This window comes from Mustela putorius, unplaced genomic scaffold (genome assembly GCF_011764305.1).
Source record: "Mustela putorius furo isolate JIRA1106 unplaced genomic scaffold, ASM1176430v1.1 tig00003896_pilon_pilon_pilon, whole genome shotgun sequence".
In the NCBI taxonomy this organism is placed as follows: domain Eukaryota; kingdom Metazoa; phylum Chordata; class Mammalia; order Carnivora; family Mustelidae; genus Mustela; species Mustela putorius.
Window position 1 is genome coordinate 13,703,098 of NW_025422045.1, and position 27,965 is coordinate 13,731,062.

A 27,965-nucleotide genomic window follows, 5' to 3' on the forward strand; every position below is an offset into this window, starting at 1 on the left:
ATCGAGTGCTCAGTGGGGAGTCTGCTTGGAATTCTCTCTCCCTCTCCCTCTCCCCCTCTTGCTCTGCTCTCTCTCTAAAATAAAAATAAATAAATCTCAAAAAACAAACAAACACATGGGGCACCTGGGTGGCTCAGTGGGTTAAAGCCTCTGCCTTCGGCTCAGGTCATGATCCCGGGGTCCTGGGATCGAGCCCCGCATCGGGGGTCTCTGCTCAGCAGGGAGCCTGCTTCCTCCTCTCTCTCTGCCTGCCTCTCGGCCTGCTTGTGATCTCTGTCAAATAAATAAATAAAATCTTAAACACACACACACACACACACACCTTCAGATCTGCTGTCCCCGTGCTCTGCTCATTACTGCAGCTCCTTGAGGCAGCATGGCTCTTACTAAATACACATTCACACGGTGGCTTTCCCTCCTTCCTTCTAAATGGGCTACAATTCCTTCAGTAACCAAATTGACTTCTATCCTTGGACTTACAACTTTCCTACAATAAGACTACTGGGGGAAATAAGAACGTGTCCTCCTGTGTCTGGAATGGAAATTTAGGAATGTGACAAAGAGCACCACAAGCTCAAGAGAGAGTCATTTTTGCTAGGACAAATCACCAGGGTGGGGCTTCATACTGACCAAACTGTGGTTTTAACCTTCCCAGAAATGTCATCTCAACTGGTCAGTTAGGAAATTTCTGGTCCACACCAAGGAGATAATCTGTCACATGGGCTCTTTCCATTCCCCAAAGGAAGAGGAGCTCAGTGGCATGAGAAGCCCCCCATTCTTCCCCCTAAAGGAAGCTGACCTTGCCTCAAACAATCCTTTCTTTTCTTTTGCTAAAATTTCCTTGCCCCATAGCTCTGCCTATAAAAGCCTTCCCTTTCCTATAGCTCTTTTGAGCTCCTTTCTACCTGTTATGTGGGCTGCTGCCCCATTCATGAATCATTGAATAAAATGAATTAGATCTTGAAATTTGCTCAGCTGAATTTTTGTTGTTTAATTTTGATTTTTTCCCCAAAAGGTCCAACTTTTTTTTTAAAAGATTCTATTTATTCATTTGTCAGAGAGAGCATGCATGCACAAGGGGAGGGGACAGAGGGAGAAGCAGGCTCCACACTGAGCAAAGAGCCTGATGCAGGACTCAATCCCAGGACCCCGGGATCCTGAACTGAGCTGAAGGCAGACATCTAACTGACTGAGCTACCCAGGCATCCCTAATTTTGAATTTTGATAATGAGGCAGGACACTTGGTTCCTGGGCCTGTTTTGAAAGCATAAGCACCACTACACTTAAACTAGGTGTATTATGAACTTAGCTTCACATTCTGTTTTGTTCCCTGCTTAGTCATATTTTACACACCTCTTAAGCATTGTGCATGATTAATTATCATCTTTGCCCTTTTCACTCTACCCCTTGTTTGGACATCGATGGTAAGAATCTGATGGGAGAGTGCCTGGGTGACTCAGTGGGTTAAGCATCTGTCTTCAGCTCAAGTCATGATCCCAATGTCCTGGGATCAAGTTCTGCATTGGGCTCCCTGCTCAGTTTGCTTCTCCCTCTCCCTCTGCTCCTCCCCCTGCTCATGTTCTCTCTGTCTCCCCCACTATCTCTCAAAAAAATAAAAATCTTTAAAAAAAATTTCTTTTGGTTGCAAATCACCACAAATTGAGCTACCACTATTTAGTTACCCTAAGGGGAATATATTTTAAATCACTGTAGGAATGGGGTAGGGATATTTTGAATGAATCTTTGAGTAACTACATTATGAAAAAATAAAGAAGGATCAGTCTTGGGAAAAAGCTGGATCCTTGAGTGAGCTGGAGACCAGGGCCCAATGGGCATGAATCCACTCTAAATTTTTTTCTCTTAAAATCCTTGAGATGTAGCAATTGGTTGGGTTTTGGAAATGACAGCCAAGAAAGAACTCTTGAGACAACTTTTCATGAGAAAAAAAAAAAGACAAATTCATGCAAATTCTTGAGACGTCTTTCATGCATTAAAGTATGAGGACAGGACCCATGGGCAGAAAGAACTGCACTGGAGTCATGAGGAGTGGCCCATTTTATACTTTCTAGTTGGGAGGAGGTTAGAGATACTGTTAGTCTCTAGGGAATTTGGGAGCAAAGTTTCTAGGACCTTCAGAAGACTAGCTGTTTTAGGAAAAGGTCATTTATCGTAAGTATATCTCTCTTTTAGTACCAGAAAGAGAAAGATGACTCTATAAATCATAAGAAATAATTTTTAAATTTTAAATTCAATTAGCCAACATATAAGACATCATTAGTTTCAGAAGCAGAGTTTGGTAATTTATCAGTTGCAAATAACACCCAGTGCTCATCATACCACGCACCCTCCTTAATGCCCAGCACCCTGTTACCCCATGCCCCCACCAACCTTTCTTCCAGCAACCTTCAAGGAAACCTTGTTTCCTATGATTAAGAGTCTCTCATGGTTTGTCTCCCCTTCTGATTTCTTCCCATTCAGTTTTCCCTCACTTCCGCTATGATCTTCTACACTATTTATTATATTCCACATATAAGTGAAAATATATGATAATCTTCTTCCTCCAATTGACTTATTTTGCTCAACATGATACCCTTCAGTTCCAACAAAGTTGAGGTAAAAGGCAATATTTCAACTTTTCTGATGACTGGGTAATATTCCATTGTGTATATATACCACATCTTCTTTATCCATTCATCTGTTGATGGACATCTGGACTCTTTCACTAGATTAGCTATTATGGACATTGCTGATAGATATATTGGGGTGCAAGTGCCCCTTCGAATCACTACATTTATGTCTTTGGGGCAAAGACCTAGTAGTGCAATTGCTGGGTCATAAGGTAGCTCTATTTTAACTTCTTGAGGAACCTCCATACTGTTTTTCAGAGTGGCTGCACCAGTTTGCATTCCCACCAACAGTGTAAGAGGGTTCCCTTTTCTATGCATCCTTGCCAACATTTGTTGTTTCCTGACATTTGTTCATTCCAAGACCCTGGGATCATGACCTGAGCCATAACAGACTGTCAGACTGAGCCACCCAGGAGCCCCAAGGGGAAATGCTCTTATACATGGTTTCCAAAGAATTTTGATTGAGTTGGTGCCAGAAAACTCATCTTGGCTAAACATAATTTGTTGCTAAGACAATCACTATGAAAAGTCCAATAGATATTGTAGCAAGTTGTAAGTGTTCCCCCTGAGATCTTAGAGCCTTTTTTTGGTTTGGCCCAGTTCAAAATTCATGATTCCACCCAGGGAAGATATGCATAAGGACCACCTCCTTAATGACCTCCCTGTTTCATTTTAAACCCCCTTGACATAAGGACTTAATTTTTGTTTTGGAGTAAACTCTACCCCTAATGTGGGGCTCAAACTCATGACCCTAGGATCAGTGTCACCTGCTTTATCAACTGAGAAAGCCAAATCCCCATAAATGACTTTATTTTATTTCACCTTTCATAGTGGACAGGGGGAAATTGTTGTTTTCTGTTTTTTAGTCAGAATGTTCTGTTTATGCCCAGAACTTCCCTTCAAAGCATATTAGTAACAATGCCATACTGGTGTATAGTCTCCTGATTCTCTCCTTGGATGGGAAATATGTCATCAAAATTAGATAGAGAAATACTGGCATTTATTGAAAGCACTGGTGTTTCTATACAAAAACCCATCTCAGGTCAAGCATTCCTTGAATAACAGGGACTCATATGCTGATAGACTGGATGGGGGTTATGTCATGACCACGTTATGAAGGTCCTCCCATTAGTTTTTTCTTTCCACAATGAAAGCTTTAGTTAACCATAAAGTAAAGTTAACTCACAATTAGAAAGCAGGTTCAAGATTTCCAGCTCAATGACATTTCACCATGTGATTCAACTTGGCTTCTTACACAGCACACAGAGCAGGACACAAGACAAACCACAGCAGAAAACAGATAACAGAAGGCTGTAGTGAGTTAACAAACCAAACTCAAAGTTAGTCTGTGGGCGCACAGTTGAGATAAGGCCTTGGTCGTGTCCTGGTCAGCTCTGGCCACACTGCTTCCTATGATCCATCGGGGAAGGATCTTGGTTCTGTTTGGAGATCAATGGGCAGAATCTTCGGGGGCAGTTGCCTTTTGTAAGTCGTCAGACATCAAGGGCTCAGGTTTGAAGAGTCTGACATTGTGTTGCCAAATCCTCCTCTTTCTAAAGGGATTGAATCTGTCTCAGGCCCTAGGAAACCTTTTCTGGTTCTGCTCCTTATTAGTTCTGGGGTGTCAGCAACACTGGTCCCCTGGAATATCTCCTAGCTACAGTACCTACTGTGTCATGGCTTGACACAGGCCACTGCTTGACACAGAGACTGCTTGACATGAGAGACTCCATCTTGCTCTCTACAGGTTGTCTCAGATCACAATTCATAAATCCAAATACCCTCTGGTATTTTGGGGTAAAGAAGGAGAGTATAAAGACAGGAATTATGGGCACCTGGGTTTGGAGGACTTGAAAGATGACTCTGAGAAAAATTAAGATGGCCATCACGTGACCCTATATCCACAGCCCTTCCTAACAAGTTCATGGGATCCACTGAACAACTAAACCAGGCAGTGACCCAGTGAGTGCAGAGAAAGGCAGCAGAGAGAAGCTAGGAGGGCTGACATGAGAAGGGGCGAGCTCAGAGAGAGATCCACAGGTGTCCAAGGCATCTTATTTTACAGTGTATTATAGGAATTCAGCCAGGAATTTTGAGAATCAAAGGAAGCAATGCATGTGAAAGTAATTTTGTAAATAATAAAGTGTTAATGTTGATCTATATTATTTATAATATCATCGTAAGGTTGATCTACCCCAGTAATTGCCAGTTTTAGCTGGTAAACCCAGTGTTTCTGAAATAAATGTGGTATTCTACTTTTGATGTGGAAGACAAACCATTGTAAACCTTAAGCAGACATCCAACAATTCAACTATGAGCTCAGCCATAAGCTCTAAGGCTTCTCTGAAATGAAGTCATCAGGAAGCACCCCAAACTGACTGGTATGAACATATCCCTTTATCTCTTCAGAAATCAACTACCAAGTAGCCCAGGTATGTCAGTTAACCCTTGTTTCTGAGAGCTGTTGAGCTGACCTCCTTCCTCGAGTTCTGTCTACCAGCTTCTGTAACAGACTCTGCTTGGGTTGTGGCTTCTAATTTGAGTTCCTAAAGAGATATTATCCCTTAAATTTAAATTTAAAATCATTTGTTACTTCTATTCTTTCTTTAGCATTTTCCTTGACTTTAACTCCTTTCTATTAATTCCTTGATATTTCCTTTTGTTAACCATCATTCAATTATTTATTTATTTGTCACAGAGAGAGAGAGATTACAAGTAGGCAGAGAGGCAGGTTGGTGGCAGGGCTCAATCCTAGGACCCTGAGATCATGACCTGGGCCGAGGGCATAGGTTTAACCCACTGATCCACCCAGGCACCTCCCATCATTCCATTTTTTTCAGTGTTTTGGTACACTGTTTCTCAAAACCATAATAGATAGATGTCCTCATGCAGACTATAATAATGTTTTAATGTGTCTGAAGCTGGAATCCATGGCCTTCCAAGGACTCCATGGAAGGAACTGACAGGGTCATGAACTGCTATGGGGTTATTAACCTCAAAAAAATAAATCTTCAGGTAATTTTACCAGCAAAAAATGGGCTTATTCAGAATAGCAGAGAACTGCAATCAGGCACAAGCAAGCTATAGCAAAACTTTAGGCAAGTGCCTGAACAAAGAGAACACTTTTTTCTAGAGGAAAGGAAAAAGTTTGGAAGGCTGTTATATTTATTGGAATAAATAGAGAGTGGGAAGTGTGGTCGCTTTGCTTTGGCTGGGTTGTGACGGACTAAATTGGCTGGACAGTTCAGAGCAGGGTCGGGAAGCCTATCTTCCTGCTGGACTAATAAAGTAGTTTGCCTTGCAAAGTAGTCTTTTCCTGTTAGATCTGTAATTGGTGAGTGATAGGGCATGAGGGCGCCCCCTGCTGGCCTCCACTGCCATTCTAAACCAGGTTTCCTTTTATTAATTTTCACAGGGAGGGGAAAAAAATAACATCTTTATTTTCACTAACCTGCCACTGAGATTTAACAATTTCTTCACTTCTGGGGGCAACTCACTGGCTCAGTCGGAGGAGTATGCGACTGTTGGTCGCAAGTTCAAGCCCCACCTGGGTGTAATGGTGACCTAAATAAATACAACTTTAAAAAGAGAGAGAGATTTCTTTCTGTTGGTGGTCTTCTTGGCTATTTCCTTATCTTGCTACTGTGAACAATGCCTCAATGAACATAGGGACGTGGATATCTCTATGAGATCTTTATTTCAATTCCTTTGTATAAACACCTAGAATTAAGATTGCTGGATCATATATGGTAGTTCAATATTTTTTTTTAAGATTTATATATTTATTTGGGGTGGGGAAAGGGCATAGCAAGAGAGTGAGAGAGAGAAAGAATCCCAAGGAGATACCCCAATGAGCAGGGGGCTTGATCTTCCAATATGGACCTTGATTTCCCCACCCTGAGAACATGACCTGAGCCAAAGTCAAGAGACAGACACTAAACTGACTGAGCCACCCAGGTGCCGCAGTACTTCTATGTTTAATTTTTGGAGGACTCTCCATACTGGTTTCCATAATGGCTACACCATTTTTACGTTCCCACCAATAGCATAACAGGGTTCTCTTTTCTCAGTATCCTCAATGTCTTGTGTTAGCCTGAAGTATTGGAGAGTGATGCCATCAACTACGGCATGTACATTGCCCTCACTATTTGTGATCAGCCCCACAGACGTTTTCCCATCCAGAGCTGATCTTGTGGCTGGACTGACCCTTGTGGCTCTTAGGTTGATTGCAAGATACACCTCAGCAACCCCTCAGGGAGTTTTGAAAAAATGAGGCTAATAAGCCTCATATATTCGGGAAGGTATATGGCACAGCCAAAACCACGCAGTGATGTCTTGAGTAGTGAAAGAGTGCACAGACTTGGGGCTCTGCCTTTATTGGAGTCAAGGGTGGGATCCCCAGGATTTTGAGGTTTCACTTTTTATTGGTGAATTTAAAACATAAGAGTGGGAATGAACGCATAAGAGTGGGGGGGGGGGTCACACAAATGTTCAGTTATCTAGGTCACCCAGAGCCAAAGAGGATGCATCATGGGTGGGATGACATCCCTTCTTAGCTAGCTGGACAGCCAGCAATGTGTATATTTGAGGGATGTCTTTGAAAAAGATGCCTTGGCAGTCAAAAGCTTATTGTCAGGCACTTAATGGTACACTTACACCACTTCTTATCTTTTTTTTTTAATGATAGCCATCCTTTATCAGATATGTGATGATATCTCATTGCAGTTTTGATTTGCATTTCCCTGATGGTTAGTGATGGTGAATGGCTAAAGAAAATAAGGTATAAACACACAATGGAATGTTATTCAGCCTTAAAAGAGAAGGAAATCCTGTGATTTTGGACAACATCGATGGACCTGGTGGACATTATGTTGAGTGAAATAAGTCAGACACTGAAAGACAAATACTGTCTGATCTCGCTTATATGTGGCATCTACAATAGTCAGACTCACAGAAGCAGAGTACAGTAGTGGTTACTTGGGGCTTGGAAGATAGGAGAAATGGGGAAATGTTGGCCAAATTTCAGTTTAGCAGCTGAATAAGTTCTGGAGATCTGATGTATAGCATAGTGACTGTAGTCATGTTAAAACTCAAAATGGAGTTCCTTGTGCTAAGCCCCACATTACCAAACTGAGACTTAACTCCAGTTTGACTCTCCCAGAAACTGGGACCTGCTTGTTCAGCACTAGTTAGATAATCTGCCTGATAGATCCCTGCCATTCCCTAAAGGAAAGTAACTTCGCAAAACTGGATCTGCTCTTTTGCCTAGTAGTTCATCGCTGTTCCTGCTTCCTCCTGCCTATAAATGTCTCATTCTGTACAGCTCCTTGGAGCTCCTTTCTCTCTGCTAGATTGGATGCTGCCTGATCCACGACATTGAATAAAGCCAATAAGCTCTTAAAAATTTACTCAGTTAACATGTACCTGGCTGGCTCAGTCAGAGGAGTGTGACTCTTGATCTCCGGGTTGTGGGTGTAAAGATTATTAAAAGCAAATAAACTTTTTAAAAAAGAAAGACATTTTTTAAAAATTTACTCAGTTAAATTTTTTTGACGGGTGGCAATACACTACTATACATTTGAAATTTGCTAACAGGATGAATCCTAAGTGTTCTTACCACACACACAAAGGAATCCTGATATGAGGTGATAAATTTATTAATTAGCCTGATTGTAGGGAGAATTTCATAATGTATATGTTTACCAAATCAACTTTTTAAAAAGATTTCTCTCTGTATCTGCTGTAAATCAAAAGATTTCAGTTTAGTCCTTACACAACACACACACATACACACACACATACTTCCTTTCCTTAGCACCCAACATCTGCATATATCTCTGTTCCAGAGTTTGTTTAAAACAATCAAAGGTAGAAGGAAGATGCATGGGAATTGGAAGGATCATTCTCTCTGGAGTAAATGAGACAAGGGGTTCTGTGTCATGGTTATGGATCTCGTGGGTATTAATCTTTGGCCAGAGTGTATGAGACTAGTAAAGTGTATGCATGCTTATAAGCTGAAGAGGGTAGGCGGGGGGGAAAATGCCCCCCCACACAAGAACCTTAGGACAGCCTTCTCACATACCTGCAGTTTAAGTCCTTTATTATAAGGAAAACATGAAAGATGTTTCCGTCGGGAAGAGTGAATGAGTCTTAAGTGAGCTCCTACATTTTTAATATTCCGACTTACTAAAGAGATTCAAAAGTCTGGGAAGAGAGAAAGTAAATCTCTTGTATCATTTCTTGATGCTGTTAGAGCCCAGCACAACAAGGGAACCAGATTATCCAGATAGGGCTCTCATTTTGCCAACATGCATTTCCAAATTTCAAATACTTCTCCCAACAGCTGACTTCTGGGAATAACCAAAGCAGTTACTTTCAAAACTCTCCTTGTGATGAAGTGGAAAATGGCCTGGATTAGAAGCCAGTTCAACTGGATTTTTGTCTCAGCATTCCCACTAATTTCACGGTCTTCAGCAAATCCCTGAACTTTGGGTTCCTACATATAACATCAGCAGCATTATACCAGTGCTGTGTTATTAAAATGAGATGATTTCGATGTAAGCCCTTTGAAATGTTGGTAATGCTTTATAAATCCATATAATGACTAAATCCCAGAGGATAGGATCTGAGAGAGCTAAGCTAACCAGTATTATAAAAGAAAGCCAAAACATTTACTACAGAAAGCCCGGACTCATCATAAGTTTATGTCTCCATTTCTCTTTGATATAATGTACTTAACAGAATGGGCTATAAAGAGAAAAAGAGTCAGAAGCAGAGGAGACAGAGCCAAGGGCAGCCCAAATGCATTATTCATTGCTATTCAAGGAGTAAGTTAAAGGCCAACAGGTCAGGCAGTAACCCACACAGGCTGGTGTCTATCTGTCGAAGTGCACAGGCAACTGCGGGTCGCCCTCACAGGCAATGACCACATGCCTAGTGCTCGCCGATGCCCGGTATCTGCAGTTGGGGAACCTGGAACTTCCTGTCTCCCTGCAGTCTGTGACCCTCACTACACCCTCATGGCAGTTCATCTTGCCATTCTTGCATTGGATATTGGTGGTGCTGCAGATACTACGAATGTTCCAGATGTCTTCATGGACAAAGGTGTTGAAACGCTTGCACTGACGCGCGGTCATCTTCCGTCTTTGCATCATCAAGTTGCAGTAGGTGTCATTGCCACCTGTCTCCTCAGGGTCCACATGCTGCCGCAGGAATCGGTGATACATACGATCCTGGCCGTAGGAGGGCTGCACCAGCCCCAGCCCCAGCAGGGTCAGCAGCAAGAGCAGAAGCAGTGAACGGATCCTCTGGAGAGCCATCACTACCTTGGAGATGCCTAGATGGAAACCCAAGGGGCAGGAGAAAGGAAGGTGAGATGCGGCACTGGGGAGAGGTGTGGGCAATGGCAGATTGACATTGCCTCAACTCTAGTCTCCTCTTTCCTCCTTATTTGTACCAGTTCCCCCACTCTTCACTGTTCACAACTTTTCCCGTCTTGCTTTCCCAAGAGCGAATAGTTTGCAAAACGTGTTTTTCTCTGAAAACTAGAACCGATCTCTTTTATGAAGAGAACTGGCTTCATCAAGTACAGCGACCCAGGACAGACACTGACCATGTGGCTCTCCAGTATGTCTGGCCTCTGTGGTCACAGAGGGAACAGGAAGAAACGGCAGATCTAAGGGAAAACTGGAGTGGACCATCTCTTGAGGTAATTTTCTGGTCATAGGATCTTTGGAGTTTTGGGTACTCTGGAGACTCCGATTTCCGAAAGTTTGGATACACTCATGATACGTCAGAGCAAGTTTAAGAACTAATTTTCACTCCTTACATCTAGAACTGAGGAAGGTGCAGAAAAGAGGCCAGAGTAATACCAGCGGTACCTTTCCTCTCCTATGACTGTTCTTCCTGTGGTATTAAAATCAGGTCCTTTTGGAAATCCTGTTCATCGTCTATAAAGAGCCCCTACAAAAGCAGAGTACCCAGCCACTGTGCTTTGAAGGTAGTGAATATTGGCTAAATAAATGAATGTAATGAGTGAGCTCGTGAACAAATGAAATGAAATGGATATAGAGAGTGAAGGTGTTTTCCAGGCTTGTGGAATTGATCACTAAACTAAGAAACATTTAAAAAATAAATTTAAACAGCACAATCTCCACAAAAAAGGACATGGATTGTGTCTTTTATTTCCCCCCTGGGTGAATGTACAACCCAAAATACTAGGCCCTGGTGATACAGTCTATCTATTGTCATGCATCTATCTTGATGCTCTGCCTGTCTTGTCCTTAGCTGTTGGTAATTATCCATAGTCTCTGGTTGCAGGTTCTTTGTGTTGTCCCCTCTTGATGGTGGGAAATAAACATTTGTTTTACAGAGTTAGAAATTAACAAACAGAAACCTCTGGAACAACAACAAAGAAAGCACTGTGGTATGGATTAGAGAAATTGCTTTGGTGGACTCATTAAAGAAAGGAAACCAGTTCTCTCTGGCTCTAAAATCCGTACTCTTTCCACCATCCTCTGACTGCCTCTCCCGTCCCACTTCCTAAATATTCAAGATACCAACGATGTTTACGCTCCGAGTTGCTTCTCCCCAGCAACAGAATTGAATCCGGGGTGGAATAGGGTGGGAGGGGAAGTGCGGGTCACTCACCAACACTAGCTAGATGCTGCCCTCTGGCGGTCAATCTCGGATTGACATGGAGTCCAACCTCGAACTCCTTGACTCTTGCTGGGGGGCAGGGCTGCCTCACGAGGGCAAAGAAAAATCATCTCCAATTCAACCTGGAGTCAGACAGACCCGTTTCTACACGTGCAGTCCACAATCAGCCTCAGCTAAACTCCTGGGTTGATATCTCTGGGTACTACTGTCCTTCGCTTTCAGAGATGCCGCGTCTTGGTGCCGGGTCATGAGCGTAAAGGACTGAAACGGCTGAGGAGGGACCTGCAATCGGTCCCACCTAAGCCTACACTTTGGTTAGTGGTGACGACCAGGATGAAAGAGAACCATCGCTCTTTTCCATGCCACCTCCTAGGTTCATAGCCGCCTTCTGCCTCTACACAGAAAGTTATAAAGCTCTAGGTCATTCCTTGGGCCTGTAGCTGATATGGGAAATAGAGTAAGGAAGAGAGGGAAGACGAGGAGCTGTGAGAAGAAGGGGGCAGGGAGAAATTATGTTCAATTTACTCCTCACCCCTGCACCAAAGGATATAACTTCTGAAGGCGCACTTAGCACTTGGGTAATGGTTTCATCACGATGGTGTGCTTTGTTTTCCCCAAATTTAATCTTGTACCTCTCATCTTGCACAGTTCTGTCTACTTTCTCTCATCCTGATTCTTTGTAATGGAGATCGTGGTTTAGCAAAATAACTGGCTACAGAGAAGACGTAAACTACTCATGCAGAGCAAACCCCCAATCTCAGCCGCACAGACCGACTGATTTAACAAGATAGGGGAAAATATTAGCCAACAGAAGTCCAATGTAGGGGCCCCTGGGTGACTCAGTGGGTTAAGCCGCTGCCTTCATGATTCCAAGGTCCTGGGATCGAGTCCCACATCGGGCTCTCTGCTCAGCAGGGAGCCTGCTTCCTCCTCTCTCTCTGCCTGCCTCTCCAACTACTTGTGATTTCTCTCTGTCAAATAAATAAATAAAATCTTTAAAAATATATATATTTTTAAAAAAATAATAAAAATTAAAAAAAAAAGAAGAAGTCCAATGTAAACGTCAATGGGTACATCTCAAGGCTCTAGGAACAACAGAAAATCAAATGACCGCCAAATCATCCCAACACATACTTTTTGGTCAGAACACGCCTCAAAGCCTTTTTCTGCTGCACCAGATTGACTCTCAATAAGAACTAATTTGGAGGGCGCCTGGGTGGCTCAGTTGGTTGAGCAACTGCCTTCGGCTCAGGTCACAGTCCCGGATCGAGTCCCGGAGGATCGAGTCCCGGAGGATCGAGTCCCGGAGGATCGAGTCCCGGAGGATCGAGTCCCGGATCGAGTCCCGCATCAAGCTCCCAGTTCCATGGGGAGTCGGCTTCTCCCTCTGACCTTCTCGCCTCTCATGTTCTCTCTCACTGTCTCTCTCTCAAATAAATAAATAAAATCTTTAAAAAAAAAAAAAAGAACTAATTCAGATACCATGATCCCAAAAACCTAGCTCTGCCACATTAACTGTGTGACCTTGGGGAAATTACTTAAACTCGCAGCATATTTTCTCATAAGTAAAATGAGCATAATCATAATCCCTACCTCTCAGAGATATTATAAAGAATAAATGATAAAATCGCGGTAATGTGCTTATCACAATGTCTAGCCCATAATAAGTGTTTAGTAAATGTTGGCAAAATCTTTTCACAATTTCCATTCTTCTTGATTTCCTTTGCTTCCTTCAATCTGATAAAAATAATGAATGACTACAGCAAATTGCATATATTTTGGATCCCCTCCCCTTTATGTTGTAGAGTACTTCTATTCCCAGGAAACTATGAGGCTTTTTTTTTTTTTTAAGATTTTATTTATTTGACAGACAGAGATCACAAGTAGGCAGAGAGGCAGGCAGTGGGTGAGGGAGGGGGTGGAGCAGGCTCCCTGCTGAGCAGAGATCCTGATGCGGTTGGATCCCAGGACCCTGATCTCAGGACCCTGATCTCAGGACCTGAGCTGAAGACAGAGGCTTAACCCACTGAGCCATTCAGGTGCCCCTATAAGGCTCTTTTTAAGGTGAACTACTAGAATTTCTGCTCCGTCTCTAGAGAAATCTGTCCTCTCTAAACTGCATGGAATTTTCTTCCTAGAATGCCACCATTCCTTGAAGGACATGACATTTTTGAGGTTATTCTTCTCTTTTCCTTGCGAAGTCAATAAAGTACAGCTGACCAGCACTTCAATTCCTCAAATGATTCACTCCAGATAAAATGACCTGCCTGTAACTTGATATTTCATTTTAAAGAGCTTTTGAAAATGAGAGAATAAGAGACCCAGAGCAAAAAGTACTAGGATTCGCTCCATAGCTGCTAGCTTCCTCTACAAGTCAGGAAGCACCTCTACCCCACTGCCATGCAATTTCCCAGGAAATAGTCATTTGTCCTAATACTAGAGCAGAGCATGCAATGGCAATGCTGTAAGCAGATGTTTGGAGAAGACACCGGTTTTCATAAATATGGTGTGATCAATGTAACAAGGGTCCATGCCTTTGACCTTCTCTATCATGAGCTTAAGTGGGGCAATGATCTGTATGGAAGTCACTTTGCTTCATATCAGGGAGATAGTACTGGTTGGAGAACCTGAGAAAGGATCCAAATATTCTACCAAAAACTCGTACTTACTTACTTTAAGTAATTAAGCCTTACTTATTCCTTAAGGGTTTTTGAGATTTTATAGTAAGACAGTTTTTCTAATAAGAGAGGTTTGGAAAATTCTTCTTCCTAACTACAGACAGTGTTTTCAGTTTGGAAATAGAGAACTCAAAGTGGACAGATTCATGGGTTGAGGGTACACCAGTAACCTACTTCTCCATCACTTCTTCCCAAAATCTGAACATTTCCAGCAAGGCCTAGCTCTCCTGGGTGGCATCTAGATACTGGTCTATAACCTGAGTATTGAGCAACTAGGGTTTTGGGCCTACTTCAGGGCAATGTGGGCAGCAGGAGAGGCCACCATTGGGAATATGGTAACCACAATAGTTATATATTCACAAAATAGCAAAACTGTGACTTATAACTGTAATTTATTAACTACTTTCCAAATAAAATATTGAGGCAGCAGTTGATAGAAATTAAGTTAACAGGAAGTTAATCACTTAATCTGTGGATCGGTTAGTATATTTTACAAAGAGAGTATTATCAACCTAAGCGTATGTTTACTTGAAAATCAAGTCTAGTTGAGGAAGAATAAGGGATAATGTTTGCAGTCTATGATCTCGGACAGTTACCAGACATTGGTCAATAAAGTAGGAGATTAAGGAGAAAATAATGTAACAATGAATAAATACGTAAATAATAAAATAATCACTTTTGTATCCTTATATAAAATAGCCATGAAAATATCTTAGGAACATTCCATTCAAATCAACATCAAAAAATTACCTCCTGCTTAAGATGAGTGGTAGCTGCGCTTTGGAATTCATGCAGGAGTGCATGTACAAGCACGTGTGTGAAAGAAAGTGGAATGAATCTATTGGTATTTACTCTTAAACTGTTCTTCTCAAGGTTTAACATTTGTAAAAGTAATACTGGCTTATAATTTTCCCCTATCTATTTTCCCCTTCTGTTATTTGCCACAAGCCCTGGAGTTTTCCTAGTTCTCTCTGCAAAATGAATCTAACCACCTTACCTTTACAGAAGACTAAAGTCCACCTCCTTACTGACTGATAAGGAACTGATAATGAAAAGGGCATTTCTATTCTATCCAATCCTCTCTGGGAGCAGTTGAACGGAGAAAATGGATGAGATTAATAGGCCAATAATTAGTGACAAGGCTCTGAGCCTTACTGATTTCAGAGACATTTTTATTTATTGAACATGTTGTAAAATAAAGAGATCATGTTGGAAAACAAGAGATCCAGGCAGCTCATTCTCTAGGCCCCTGACCATGAATGTTGCCACCACCATTCTGGGATGTGGAGAGAAATGCAAGGAAAAGAGAGCAGAGCCAGCTGTGGCCTCTGATTACGGACTGAAAAAGGACTCATCAAAGTGAACAGGTAAGCCATGTTCACAGCCAACAATGATGTGTCTGAACCCTGCGGTAGCTCTATACTGGCATGGAGGCCGAGGGGACCCTCCCCTATGCCTGCAGGTGGTGACCTGGAAAAGAGACTTGCTTCGTCTTAAACCTTCTCAGTAAGGTTCTCCAATATTTCCACAGATGGCTTTGATGTTGTTCTTGTTGTCATGAATAAAGGTATTGGTGTCTTTGCAGGGTGTGGTCAGGCCTCTTCTCTTCATCATGATTTCACAGTATTTGTCATTCCGGCCCCATGGTTTGGCATCATAGTGCTTGGTCAGGAAGCTTCTGTACCTAGGGTCATCCTGAGCCAGGGCTGGTGGGGTCAGACCCAGACCCAGCACGTAGACCAACAACAGGGAGCCCAGGCCCATCATCATCTCTTCCAGTAAAGGGTCCTGCCAAAGGCCAAAGGAGGTGTGCTAGGGGTATAGAAGAGCATTGCCCGATCAGGCTAAAAGTACAGGGACTTTGCTCTCTGACATGAATCAAGTATCTTCAGTCACCTAATTACATCTTTTCTTTTCTCTTCCTCATTAATCTCAAACTTTTCATCAATCTGTTTCTTTGGAAAGTCTATTTTAAAAAGTTTCCTGAGAGGCGCCTGGGTGGCTCAGTGGAGTAAGCGTCTGCCTACAGCTCAGGTCATGATCCCAGGGTCCTGCAAGGGGCTCCTTGTTCAGCAGGGAACCTGCTTCTCCCTCCTCCCCTGCCTGCCGCTCCCTCCCCTGCTCATGCTCGCTTGCGCTCTCTCTCTCTCTCTCTGACAAATAAATAAATAAATAAATCTTTTTTTCCTGAACACAATTTCATGTCCCAACCATGTTTTTCTATTCCTCAGAATTGGTGAGTATTGATTTACCATATTGTAGCATTACAAAACCCACTCACACTCTTTCACTCATTTATCAGTTACTATAGTAACAAATTTTACACAAGCCCTTGCAGGTATCAGACCACTGTGCTAGGTCCTGGGACACAAAGACCATCAAGACACACCAAATGCCTCCCTAAAAGAGGATGTAGCATCCACGCAGAAGGGATGGGAGCTCCAATTTCCTGAGATGATACAGTACGATAGGAGGTGAGAGCTATGAAGAAGGGGGACTTTTAGGCAACCCTGAGCCCAGGGAAGGTTCAATCAGAGGACTGTTGAAGACAGGATTCTGGGTAATCATGATAGTTTGTCGGCGGGCTGTGAGGAGAGAATATGAGAGCAGTTTATCCTCAGGTGAAGGGAGGCAGCCCTAGTTTCCCAAGAAGTAGACGTTTCATGGCCAAAGGTGCAATTATGATGTACCATTGAGAAAGATCAGGGAGAAACATGGAAGAACCCATGTAAAGCTTACAAGTGGTTCTGGGGTGAACTCTTACAAAGGACTGGAAAAAGAAGAATAAAAGCTTATTCCTAGGTGCCTCTTACATTGAAAACACCTTGGATTATTCTCAAAGAATATTACCTAATTTTCCCTGCACATGTATATAGACTGTACACCACAGTTAAATGACGTCTCCATGTGGTAAAAACAAAAACAAACCCCAAAACAACTCCTTAGACCTTTTTTTATTTTTTCTAAGTAAACTCTAGGACACACATGGAGCTCAAACTCACAACCCTGAGATCAAAAGTCACATGCTCTACCAACTGAGCCAGCCTGGCCCCTCTCCTTAGATCTTTTCATCAAGTCAAAGGCTTTACAACTTGCTGCAATGATTTCTCAAATCTTTCTCAAAAGAAGAAGAAAGAGAAGAGGATTGCTGCCATATCTCTCAGGAAAGAGCTGTCAGTCTCAAACTCTAGAACTCCCACATCCCAGGGGTGGTGTGCCAGATACTCAAACACACCCACAGGGTAAACATGGTACTTCTTCCTGGAGCATGATTTTAGCTCAATGATGGATAATTAAAAATGGAATTAAGCAAATACAGATTATAATAAAACAGAGAACAATTTTTTATGAACTATTAAGGTCTTATTTCTTATGAAATTTGAAGATTTGGGAATTGAAAGATACTTGGTGTTTGCAGCAGGTAGTTTCTGATTATACTTCTAGTTCTCTGGAGAAAATTTTAAAGAATATTCAGAGCTTTTAAAAACCACCATAGTCCACGCTTGCTTTGGCAGTCCATATACTTAAACTGGAATGACAAAAATCACCATACTCCTATACATTATATCAAATATATGTGAATATCCCCCACATTCAACAATAAAAATTATTTTCACTGTAAATTTGAAACCGATTTTATAGAGTGCCTGGGTGGCCCAGTCAATTAAGTGTCAGACTCTTGATTTTGGCTTAGGTTATGATCGCAGGGTTGTAAGACTGAGTCCCCATGTTGCCTCAGCTGCATGCTCAGTGTGGAGTCTTCTTAAGATTCTCTCTCCACTCTGCCCCTATCCACCTCTCTTCCTCTCAAAAAAAAAAAAAAAAAAAAAAAAAGAGGGAATTGATTTTTATAATTTTGTTTCTCAAATTGTCAGTAATTCATTTAATTTATGACCGGGTAGGGTGTTTTTTGGCAATCATCACACATACTTAGAAATTCTTGCAAGGGAAAAAAATTTGACCTTCAAATTATTCTTAAATGTAATATAATTCCTATGAAAACTAAATTTAAAAATAAATGGTATATTTTCATGGACATTAAATTATTAATCTTTATTTTGTGCTTTCCTGGGCGCCTGGGTGGCTCAGTTGGTTAAGCAACTGCCTTTGGCTCAAGTCACCATCCTGAAGTCCTGGCATCAAGTCCCACATCAGGCTCCCTGCTCAGCAGAGAGTCCGCTTCTCCCACAGACCTCTCTCCTCTCATACTATCTCTCTCTCAAATAAATAAATAAAATATTTTTTAAAAAAGAATAATCTTTTGTGCTTTCTTGTGAAAGTCATAACCACAATTTTCATATTAAGTAAAATTTTTTAAAGATTTTTTTTAAATTTATTTGAAAGAGAGAGAGATTGAGAGGAGGAAGGTCAGAGGGAGAAGCAGACCCCCTGTTGAGCAGAGAGCCTGCTGTGGGGCTGGATCCCCCGACTCCAGGATTATGACCTGAGCTGAAGGCTGTCGCTCAACCAACTGAGCCACCCAGGTGCCCATATCAAATAATTTTATAGCTCTCACAGAGGCCATAGGTTCTAGCACTAGACCTGTAGGGTTGCTAAACAGTACTGGGAGTATGACTGTGCATCCAGAAAAACAAGGGAGTCTGGGATTTTGCTGGTTACATGGAAAGACATGTGACAATAGTAAACAAAGTGAACTCTCTTATCAACATTTGGCATTGATTTGCCTTGTCTGTTTCATAATAACTATAAACAAATTTGGTACACTCCTAAAAAATCTTTTGACTATTCCACAACACTGATGTAAGTAGCAGCTGGAAAGTTTTCCATTAAGCACTTAGCGTATCATTTGCAACAGAATCAAGTGAAATTGCACTTAGCAAGAAAGTGGTATACAACGGGGGGAAAGTCACCCCTAAAAGACTAACAAGTATTCCTACAGGGCTGCTGCTCCAACACAGCTGCTCAGCTACCCTGCTGCCAAGCTCTTTACATTTATATTGTGCTTTCCAGTCTCCTGGGTGTGTTCTCTTTTTTTAGTTTTTTGGAAGACCTCATCAAAGTTTTATTGATTTGGAATCAACTGAGTTTCTTGCTGAGCAATTGACAAATATTGCCTTTTTTTTTTTTAATAAACATATAATGTATTATTAGCCCCAGGGGTGAATCGCCAGGCTTACACACTTCACAGCAAATATTGCCTTCTAAAGTCAAAGGTAACTGTAGAATTACAGGATATCAAGATCCTAGGCACCTTAAAAGAGTTCACACAGTCGCACATCTCTTGCAGAGTCAGAGTCCCAGGGTTTAAAAAAAAAAAATCAGGAAATAGAACCAGAACTGGTAGTCCCCCAGAGAGTCCCTAGGTGGCAGTGGTGGATAGGGATGTTCCCAACCATTCAAGGCTGCAGAAGAGACCTTGGGTCCTTGTAGATGTGCCACTCAGGTTGTGGGGATACTGCTGCTCACAGAAGGGAGTGTGAGCCCACAGGTCTACCTAGAGTCTCTGTCCAAACACTCTATGCTTTAGATATTAAGATGAAGGACACTTCACTAAATATAAGTGTCAAAGCAAAAATCACAAAGCTGATCTGTCCACAAGGATATAATCAAATAAAGATTTACCTGTTGTCAGCTTTCATAGGTGCCATTTCCACAATTATCTATGTGGTCTTGGGCAAATAGTGACCTGTTTACTTGTCGGTGTTTCCTACTGGTGTGTAATCAGTAGGAGGACAGAGCCCATATTAGTCAACTTTGAATCATAGTGCCTGCCTCATGGTAGGTCCTCTATAATTATGTTTTTAATGACTGACTTCATTTTCCCCTCCAGACCTAAATTTGTTCATCTGTAAAAAGAGAGTTGCTATCAGTTACGGCCTGAAATTCCGTAGTTCTCATTAAGTATAGAAGCCTTTTCCTTTCCTTTCCTTTTCTTCCACTTGAATTGAGAGACAAGTAAGTTACTTGTGTAAGTTTAGTTTGGTGGCAAAAGGCACCAGCCAGAAGAAATAGCTAATAGATTGACTGAGGAGCATCATTCTTTAAGGCTCAGCAGGTAAGCCAAGCCCACAGACCACCTCTAGTTAAGACACTGGACCGACACTACATAGGCTCTTCATATCCTAAAAATGCATTTGCTTATTGGAGGTTGAAGGTCCTCACATCTCAGTCTTAGAGGTTAAAGAATATCTTTGTTTCTGATTTGCAGAATTTGCACATTCGTTCTGTAGTAATTCAGCTAAGGTTCGTCCAGGCTTATTATAATCTTAATTTCCTAAGACATTCAGAGACCAAATCCCAGCAAGTATACACTAGGGTTACCAGTAACAACATCTGCTCTGCCACCCATAACTTCCTCACTTATATATTCCATACGAAATTTCCCAAAAATGGGAGCTGAAACGGAATTGGGAGAAAACACGTAAGACATTATATGGGGTGCAGAAGTGAATCTGCCTAGGCCAAGTGTGCAGAGCCTCTCATCTGGTGGCCAAATTCATTCACACATACCTTTCTAGACCTAAGCACATAACTGTCAGATTTTCATCGCTGGAATTTGTCCCACAACTTGTTTTTTAGACGAACTTCACCTTCTGTCTCAAACCAGTCCCTTAGTCTTCACAAAAAGTAAAATACTCTTTCTCTCCCCTTAGACAAAGTTTTGTATTCAAAAGATCTATCAAACTTTATACACCAGGGAGTTAACTTGATAATTTATGATTATGACTATGAATACAACTTCCATTAACATAGCCTCACGCTTTTATATGTTCTAGGGCAATATTATCCAAACTGAAAGCTTACCACCCAATGCATATTCCTCTATCTCCTTCCTTCTTTCTTCTCTTCAAACTGACAGTATACCTTTTTTTTTTTTAACCTTGGCATTTGTTGTTCCATTGTGTTTTCAAAGAGCAACCAAAACTTTAAGGAAAGAAATTAGTGGGAAGGTTTACAAGAAAACAGAGCTAAAAGTATATTCTCTGTTTCTTTCCTTGCTAAGTCACATAAAATGTCAGGGCAGGGAGCTCCAGATAACCTTCCAGCAGATGCTTTTTCTAGATCTTTGGGGACTTTACCACAATTTAGGAATCCCTCCCAAATCACCACTTGCTCCCAGTCTTACTAATTTCCCTTTATCCACGTTTAGGCTATTCCAGAAGAAATCTGTTTGCATTTTAAACTTTAGAATCTAATTTGTTTCTTTCTTAATTCATGAACTTGGGCCAAGAGTTTTTAAAAGGGAAAAAATGGTTTTTTTGAAATGGATGGATGTCTAGAAATAGTATACATATATCAACAAATAGAGAAATAGGTTACCCAGGAGGAAGAGTCTTACAGAAGTCTAGAATTTTCCTTCCAACTGAAGATGGGTTCCAGCTATTGGTTCCTGGAGATGGGTTCCAGCTGTATGGACCTGGAGGTCCCTCTAGGTTCTGATTATATAGTGATCAGACAAACGGGGAGGGAAGACTAGGTCTAAAGATCCCCGATGCTGGCAGAGACATGAAAACCAAGGACACTGCGCTTGGACAAACAAACAGAGTCATTCACCTTTCCCTGGGCATGACTGGGTCGAACATTAACCCACATAAATTAGAGATTTGTTCTGGGAGGCCAACTTTGATAAACATGGTCTTTTGTCCCACAGTTGCTTTTTTCTGATGTCTGTGGTTCCGACTCCTACCCATGACAAGAACATGCAGTGATCTGGATCCAGAAGATATTGTTTCTGATCTTATGGGCCATCTCTAAGAACTGTGTTGGAGGAAGCCTGCAGAGTAAGATGTGGCCTCCCAGTAGGATGCTGTCCCACTGTCCTCTCTTTTTACCCACATAATTTGGTTTCACAAAAAGATGCTAAGTAGACTCTTCCATAGATTGCACAGAACCAGGAAAGCATTCCTAGAGAAGGTTATGTGACAGCTCTTACTACCCTGCCCCTGCCCTCAACCTTCCAGCCACTAGCCCCCAGAAGTTTCCTTGACTTATTTCAAGGGCTTCTCCTTTCTTTCATCCTTACCTGTTCACAAGAAATTAATCCTCAGCACTCAAACTTCTGTTCCTTGTAACACAGATGTAAAATTGGTTATCTCCACCATCAGTGCAACCCTGGTATTGCATCTACTCACTAAGTGAATCTGTCGCTCGAATAGAAACAAGCCAACTGGGTCAAAGTTTACTGGGGTCACTTTATAAGGATCCTACGGTTTCAAATATCAGGCAGTGCAGGATGCCAACTCTTTCACAGACCCTCAGTAACCACCTCCACTGCTGCTGAATCTCCAAGAGTGCTATTTTTTTTAAAAAATCCTCAACCCTCAGTAGCCATCCATCCACCTTCAAGTTTTCAGTCTGCCTGTCTCTGAGGTATCAATCCAGACTGGCATCCTGCCAATAAAATAACTGGACTTAAAATCATCCTAATAATTATAATCATAATAATAGTCATTGCCTTTCATTTAAAGAAACTCTCACACACTTGATAATATTTAACCATCACCAGGACTGTGTGAGGTAGGTGTTACGGAAGTCAGTTTTTCTCATGAAAGAAACTGCCAGTTCAAACAACAGAAGGATAGTCCAGTCGGACTTCAAACTCCTTGTCTTCAGGGAGAGGATCTACTCATCTTTCCAGACTCGGCATGAGCAACACCGCCTCTGAGTCTGACAGGCTCTCCTCAATCCCAACCCATCCCAGGAGAAGGGGGCCACATCTTCCTTGGAGGATTCTCTGTACCCAGTACACACCAGGCTGAGGCAAGCACGGAGCCACAGTCCCAAGCTGACAGCTTATGCTGCATTGCTTCTAGACTTCCAACGTGCCTTGGTGTGTGTGTGAAAAGCTGGTGAGTCAGCCCGAGTGAAGCCTATCTGTGTAAGAGTCTGTGATGTCCCGGGAAAGGATTCATCCATAGAGAAGGACATGATGAGAGGAGGGAGAATGATGCCAAGGCTATAGAGCAGTGTCAGGCAAGGACTACAGTGTGCCCCGCCTCCTGGGGCCTAGAGGAAGGAGGGCACTACGCAGTAACAGCTTTCATAAAAATCAAGGTTGTTTCACTAAATCTCTATACGGTTCAGAAAGCATACAGCAAGTTAGTGTGAAGGAGCTCACTCTACGGTTGACCAGAGGTGGTATGGGAATGGGGCGGGAGGTAAAGCACCTTCCCCACGGTGAGGATCCCTTTGCAGATTGAGGCACGTCTGGACAAGAGCTAGAACAACAGGTCAGACCATTTGCTCTATCAAAAAGGAAGAGGACACTGCGTGTTGGCACCTTCAGACATTTTTAGCAGCACAGGCCAGGTGCAGAGACAGACCTCACCCAGGGAGGTAGAGCAAAAAGAAGTAAATGGCAGCCTCTCTGTTTGGGTTAAAGGGGCTAGTTTGCAAATATGTTTACACCCCCTGGGAACTTCAGGAATGCTCAGAGAAGAATGTGAGCTGATCTGGAGATCTTACAGCATGGGTGGGATGGATCTGGCTTTACTTTAGGTTGGCAAACGGGCCATTAGCCATCATCTTTTGATGATTAATTAATCTTCTTGAATCTCCACTAGATGGAACCCTTAGAGAGAAGAATAATTACGTCACTCACTTCTGCATTCTTAGTATCTCAAAGAGTGGCTCACTCCTAGGCCCCAAGTTCTTCTTGTTAGCCCTCAGTGCTTCTATAAATGTGCCATCTGGTCTCACTTTGGAGATCCCAACCATACAGATGCTCCTGGCTTCTGTTAAGACTTGCAGGCACAATTGGGTTTCGCAATAGTTAGCAAACAAGGTAGGCCTAATTCCCAGGTAGAACTGGAAGGCTTCCAAGGTTCCCAGGAAAACTCTGCTTCTGGCATTAGTGGTAAAACCTGACCTTCATTTCTTAGGTATTGGTCCCTATTCTAATGTAAAAATCTATAGGAGGATTAACTCCTTAAACAGGCTGTGATTCACACATGCTTGTGCATGAGCTGTAGAGGCTGTCCTAAGAATGGTTTTTGGAGGGGGTGCCTGGGAGCTCAGTTGGTTAAGGGTCTGCCTTGGCTCAAGTCACGATCCAGGGGTCCTGGGATCAACCCCCACATAAGGCTCCCTGCTTGGTGGGAAGTCCGCTTCTGCCGCTCCCTACTGACATACTCTCACTCTCTCTCTCACATAATTAAAATCTTTAAAAATGAATAGATTTTGGTAGCTGAAGTGGCTTGAGGATTTGAGGAGGAGGAAAAGTAGACAGCATGGCAAAGCTGGAAAAGACAAACTTCAGTGGCTTTTCAGCTGTGGTAAGGCACAGTTCTGCCTTGCTTCGCCTTTTTCCCCTGCCCTCTTCCCTTTTTCCTACATCTCCACCCAAATTCTGAGCTAAAAGGAAAAAAGTCTGAGGAAGTGAAAAAAGGACCAAGCACACAGCCACAAACTACCTCTCCCTCAGTACCTGGTGCCTCAGAGTTACTGAAGTCTCTGGAAAGGAAAGGACAGGTGTCTCTGCCCATACAATTGTTCTGCCAAACACCAAAGTTCAAAGTCCTTTAGGTACAGAGAGATTATTCAACAAGACGTGGGGCTCGCTGAGTGGGGCCTCTACTGGTATCTAACAGAGCACCCGAATGCGGACTTTCCTTTTGTGGGCAAACCCTAACTATTTGAGTGGTACCTATTTTAAATTAATCATGTATCACTTTTTTAAAAGAGGCTGAAGAACTGAATTCTAAAGAGATACAAGCCTGTAGTTTGGTGGGGAAGACACTGCCAGGCCCATACAACACCCTTAAGACCTCAGCAATCCCAGACTACAGAAGAAGCTGCTCACTCCCAAAGTCTGTGGGGATCAAGATGACTTGAGCAACAGGCTTGAGTAAATCTCTGGTAAATCACCTGAAGGCAGAGATAAGGTACTCCATTCCAGCATCACACGCCCATACACACACTCACACACACACACACAGTCCCATGGCTTGAAACACCAATTCAAACACCAACTCACACAAACAGATCACCTTCTGATGTTAGCTTTATGCTGTGGTGCTGGGGAGCAGCCTCTAGTGTCTGAACACAGCCAGGTCACTTTCTGGCCTCTGGGATTTCACTTGAAAACTTGGGGAGAATTCACAGCCTCCCCCATGCAAAAAAACAAAAAACCAGTTAGGTGAATGGTGAATGGTGAGTGGTTAATTGTTTTTCTTTCTTTTTTTTTTTCTTTTTTTTTTTTTCATCTTGGCACAATGAGGTTTTGATGAAACAGAAAATAAAGGTTTGGAGAAAAAAAGTTTGACTATTTCATTAAAATGCCTCTAAGTGCTTATTCATTTGTATTGCAAACTACCTAAAACAAGGAGTATATATATATATATATATATATATATATATATATATATATATAATCTTCAGTAATTTTAATAGGTGTAAAGCAATTGTCAATTGAAAAAAGCCCAATCATATATTTTTTTTAAATGTTTTGACAGCTTCAACTTAAAAGTCATCACCCTTTTCCTGAAAATTTTCCTGTGTCTCTTCTTCACATCTTGCACATAGACACAGGCAACCCAGGGTTCTTCTTCTAAGGACTCAAGTGCTGGCGTCCTTTACCCTTTATACAGAGTACATATGTTTAATTCTGTCCTTAAGACAAATTATAAAATTAGGTGATGGAGAGAAGTGACTAATCTTTTCATTTTTTTGAACTCTAACATTTTTTTTAGGTTTATAAGCATGAAATTAATTTACTAACAGAACTAATGGTTAAAAGAGGATGAAGATCCAATGAAAAGAAGGATAACATCTCCAGGAGTGGGAGACACTATGACTAAGGGAGAATGGGCCAAAGTCTTGTTGACATGCCTGTGTGTTTTCAAACAAAAACAGAAGTTACACATTCACTTTTCAACAAACTGAGCTTTGTGCCCATTCTCTTTCCCAGATATCAAGGTGTTCTGCTGAGAATAACTGTTAACAGAAATTGCTCTTCACTTAAATTCAGATTAAATGAAAACTTTTTTTAAAAGATTTTTTTATTTATTCGACACACAGAGAGAGAGAGAGAGAGAAAGATCACAAGTAGGCAGAGAGGCAGGCAGAGAGAGTGGGGGAAGCAGACTCCCAGCTGAGCAGGGAGCCCTATGTGGGGCTCAATCCCAGGACCCAGAGATCATGACCTGAGCCAAAGGCAGAGGTTTAACCCACTGAGCCACCCAGGCACCCCTAAATGAAAACTTTTAATGAGGGGTTTCATTGGCCTGCTTCGGTCCACTTTCTTAGCCATCTACTTTAATTTCTGAATCACATGGGCAAATGCTTCCAACAATAACTTGACAAATCTCTTACCTTTGCCTGATTGTAACCTGACATCTGCTCTTGCACCAATAGCCAGAGCCATTCTTCTTTTCCTGGAATGGTTTCCCCATCTGTTCTGCCAAACTACATAGCTCTTGTCCACATTAATAGAGTACCTTCTTTCCTATAAGTACCATCTTACTACCACCCTGCCACCCCAAGAAGTCATAGAATAAGAAAGAGGGAGACCTGGAGGACTATCTCTCAAGGCCTCATAGAACAGATGAGGATACTGAGGTACAGAGAAAGAAAACATGTACTGCACCAGGAACATCTGGTGTTCCAGGGACTAGAAGCTTTCTAATGCACCACAGAGGTTTCATAGTCCACACTAGCAATTTCTAGAAAAATAAAGCTAATTTTAAAGATGCCACCGAAAGCTGCTGTTTGAGGAAAACCTACTGAATATTCCATGAATTTCAATAATATTTTATCTGTAAAAAGAGTTGCTTAAAATAAAGTGTGTGTAACAAAATTATCCTTCTGCAGTTAGTAACTGTGTTGTTAGTAGTTCTTTGAATACCTAAGACTGCTTCTGGGAAGTTGGCCAGTGCTGTTCAGATAATAATACCACTTGAGTTTCTAGTGATTATATTTATGACTTGATTATAAGGTTAGGGACACAAAGGGAGGGTCTTGCCTCATTTGAGATTTCCCTAGTCCCCAGAATGATGCTGAAATTGTTTTTACTGTCCTTCTTGAATAAAGATGTTCTCTTTTGCCCATGTGTTACCATATGACACGCTGTCTCAGAGTAAAAAGACTGAGGATCCCAACACTTTAGTAAGAAAGCTTAAAGAAGAGCCTGTTGGCAGTGAATCCTGCAATTTTGCAACATTGGCTGCGGGTGGAGAGAGAGAAGTGAGTCACCAGAAAACAAAAACGCAAGCTCCACAAGGCAGTTATGCTGGCAAAAACTGGACAAGGCCTAAATCTGGCGATCCACCTGGGTACCAAGTAAAGAATCCTTAGGTTTGGGCAAGTGCAGGCCTTCCTGGGCCTCCACCCCGTTCGCCAATTCTGCGCCCTCTTCTGAACCTACATTCTAGGCGCTAGACTTTCCCGAAGCCGTCTTTGCTTCGGGAAAGTCTAGCGCCTAGAATGTCTCTGCTCGGCTGCGGGAAGTAAATCTCAGGGTAGAAATGTAGAGTCGCTAACTCATAAAAGAACAAGACTTTGGACCTTCCTTCGTACTCCTGAGCGGCTCCAACGCGGTTCTGCAAACGTCTCCCCGAGGAGTCCCACACTGTCTCTGCTAAGAAGGGGCTCCTCGGGCCAAAACGCTCTTGGTAAAACTACTGAGGAGGAGGAAAGAGAGCAGGATGTGAACCCACCTCGGCCTGGAACGGGGCTGCAGAAACGCGCAGGACAGCGGAAAGAAGTTTTTCTCACGGCTTCTTCCCCTACCTGTAGGATGATAGGGAGCAGGTAGAAGACGCAAAGACTTCCTTTTAAATCTTGCTTTGGATCCTGGGTGGGGTCGGCATATGTGTGTGTACACGAACGGACGGGGCACGCAGCAGGGAGAGGAAGGCGACGCGGGAACCTCGGTGCAGTTGGGACCGCGCCCTGTTTCTCCCCGGACGCCCCTCCCGCCTAGACCCGCCTCTGCAGTGGGCGCGGCGGGCGGGCCCTGCCTGGGAAAGGAGAGGGCCTGCAGACCCGAGCCCCACGCACCTCCGGGGACAACGGGCCTGGGGACACCAATCCCTGCTCCTGG

General features: G+C 42.4%; 3 protein-coding genes across 6 annotated transcripts in view; all 3 read right to left on the bottom strand.

Moving 5' to 3' along the window:
- The window catches only part of LOC106003381 (ribonuclease K3), a 33,299-nt gene extending 5,587 nt beyond the window's left edge, over positions 1–27,712 (bottom strand). The window contains exon 1 of the mRNA XM_013050468.2: positions 27,580–27,712. The gene's annotated coding sequence lies outside the window, so the exon portion shown is untranslated. The remainder of the gene's footprint in view (positions 1–27,579) is intronic.
- On the bottom strand, positions 8,711–27,862 carry RNASE4 (ribonuclease A family member 4). Of its 4 annotated transcripts, none has more exons than XM_004781445.3 (2): positions 27,653–27,862; positions 8,711–9,963 (listed from the first exon to the last, which is right to left on the bottom strand). In XM_004781445.3, the coding sequence occupies exon 2, from the start codon at positions 9,944–9,946 to the stop codon at positions 9,503–9,505; it is 444 nt and encodes a 147-aa protein (XP_004781502.1). In that variant the 5' UTR covers positions 9,947–9,963; positions 27,653–27,862; the 3' UTR covers positions 8,711–9,502. The 4 variants fall into 4 exon arrangements, with proteins under 4 accessions (XP_004781502.1, XP_012905923.1, XP_004781504.1 ...); XM_013050469.2 differs by having other exon boundaries at positions 27,580–27,796; XM_004781447.3 differs by lacking the exon at positions 27,653–27,862 and adding an exon at positions 21,264–21,369.
- On the bottom strand, positions 13,264–15,939 carry ANG (angiogenin). The gene is given in 1 exon segment (XM_004828410.3): positions 13,264–15,939. A coding segment is annotated over 1 exon segment (438 nt). The 5' UTR covers positions 15,734–15,939; the 3' UTR covers positions 13,264–15,295.
- Positions 27,863–27,965: the final 103 nt, after the last annotated feature.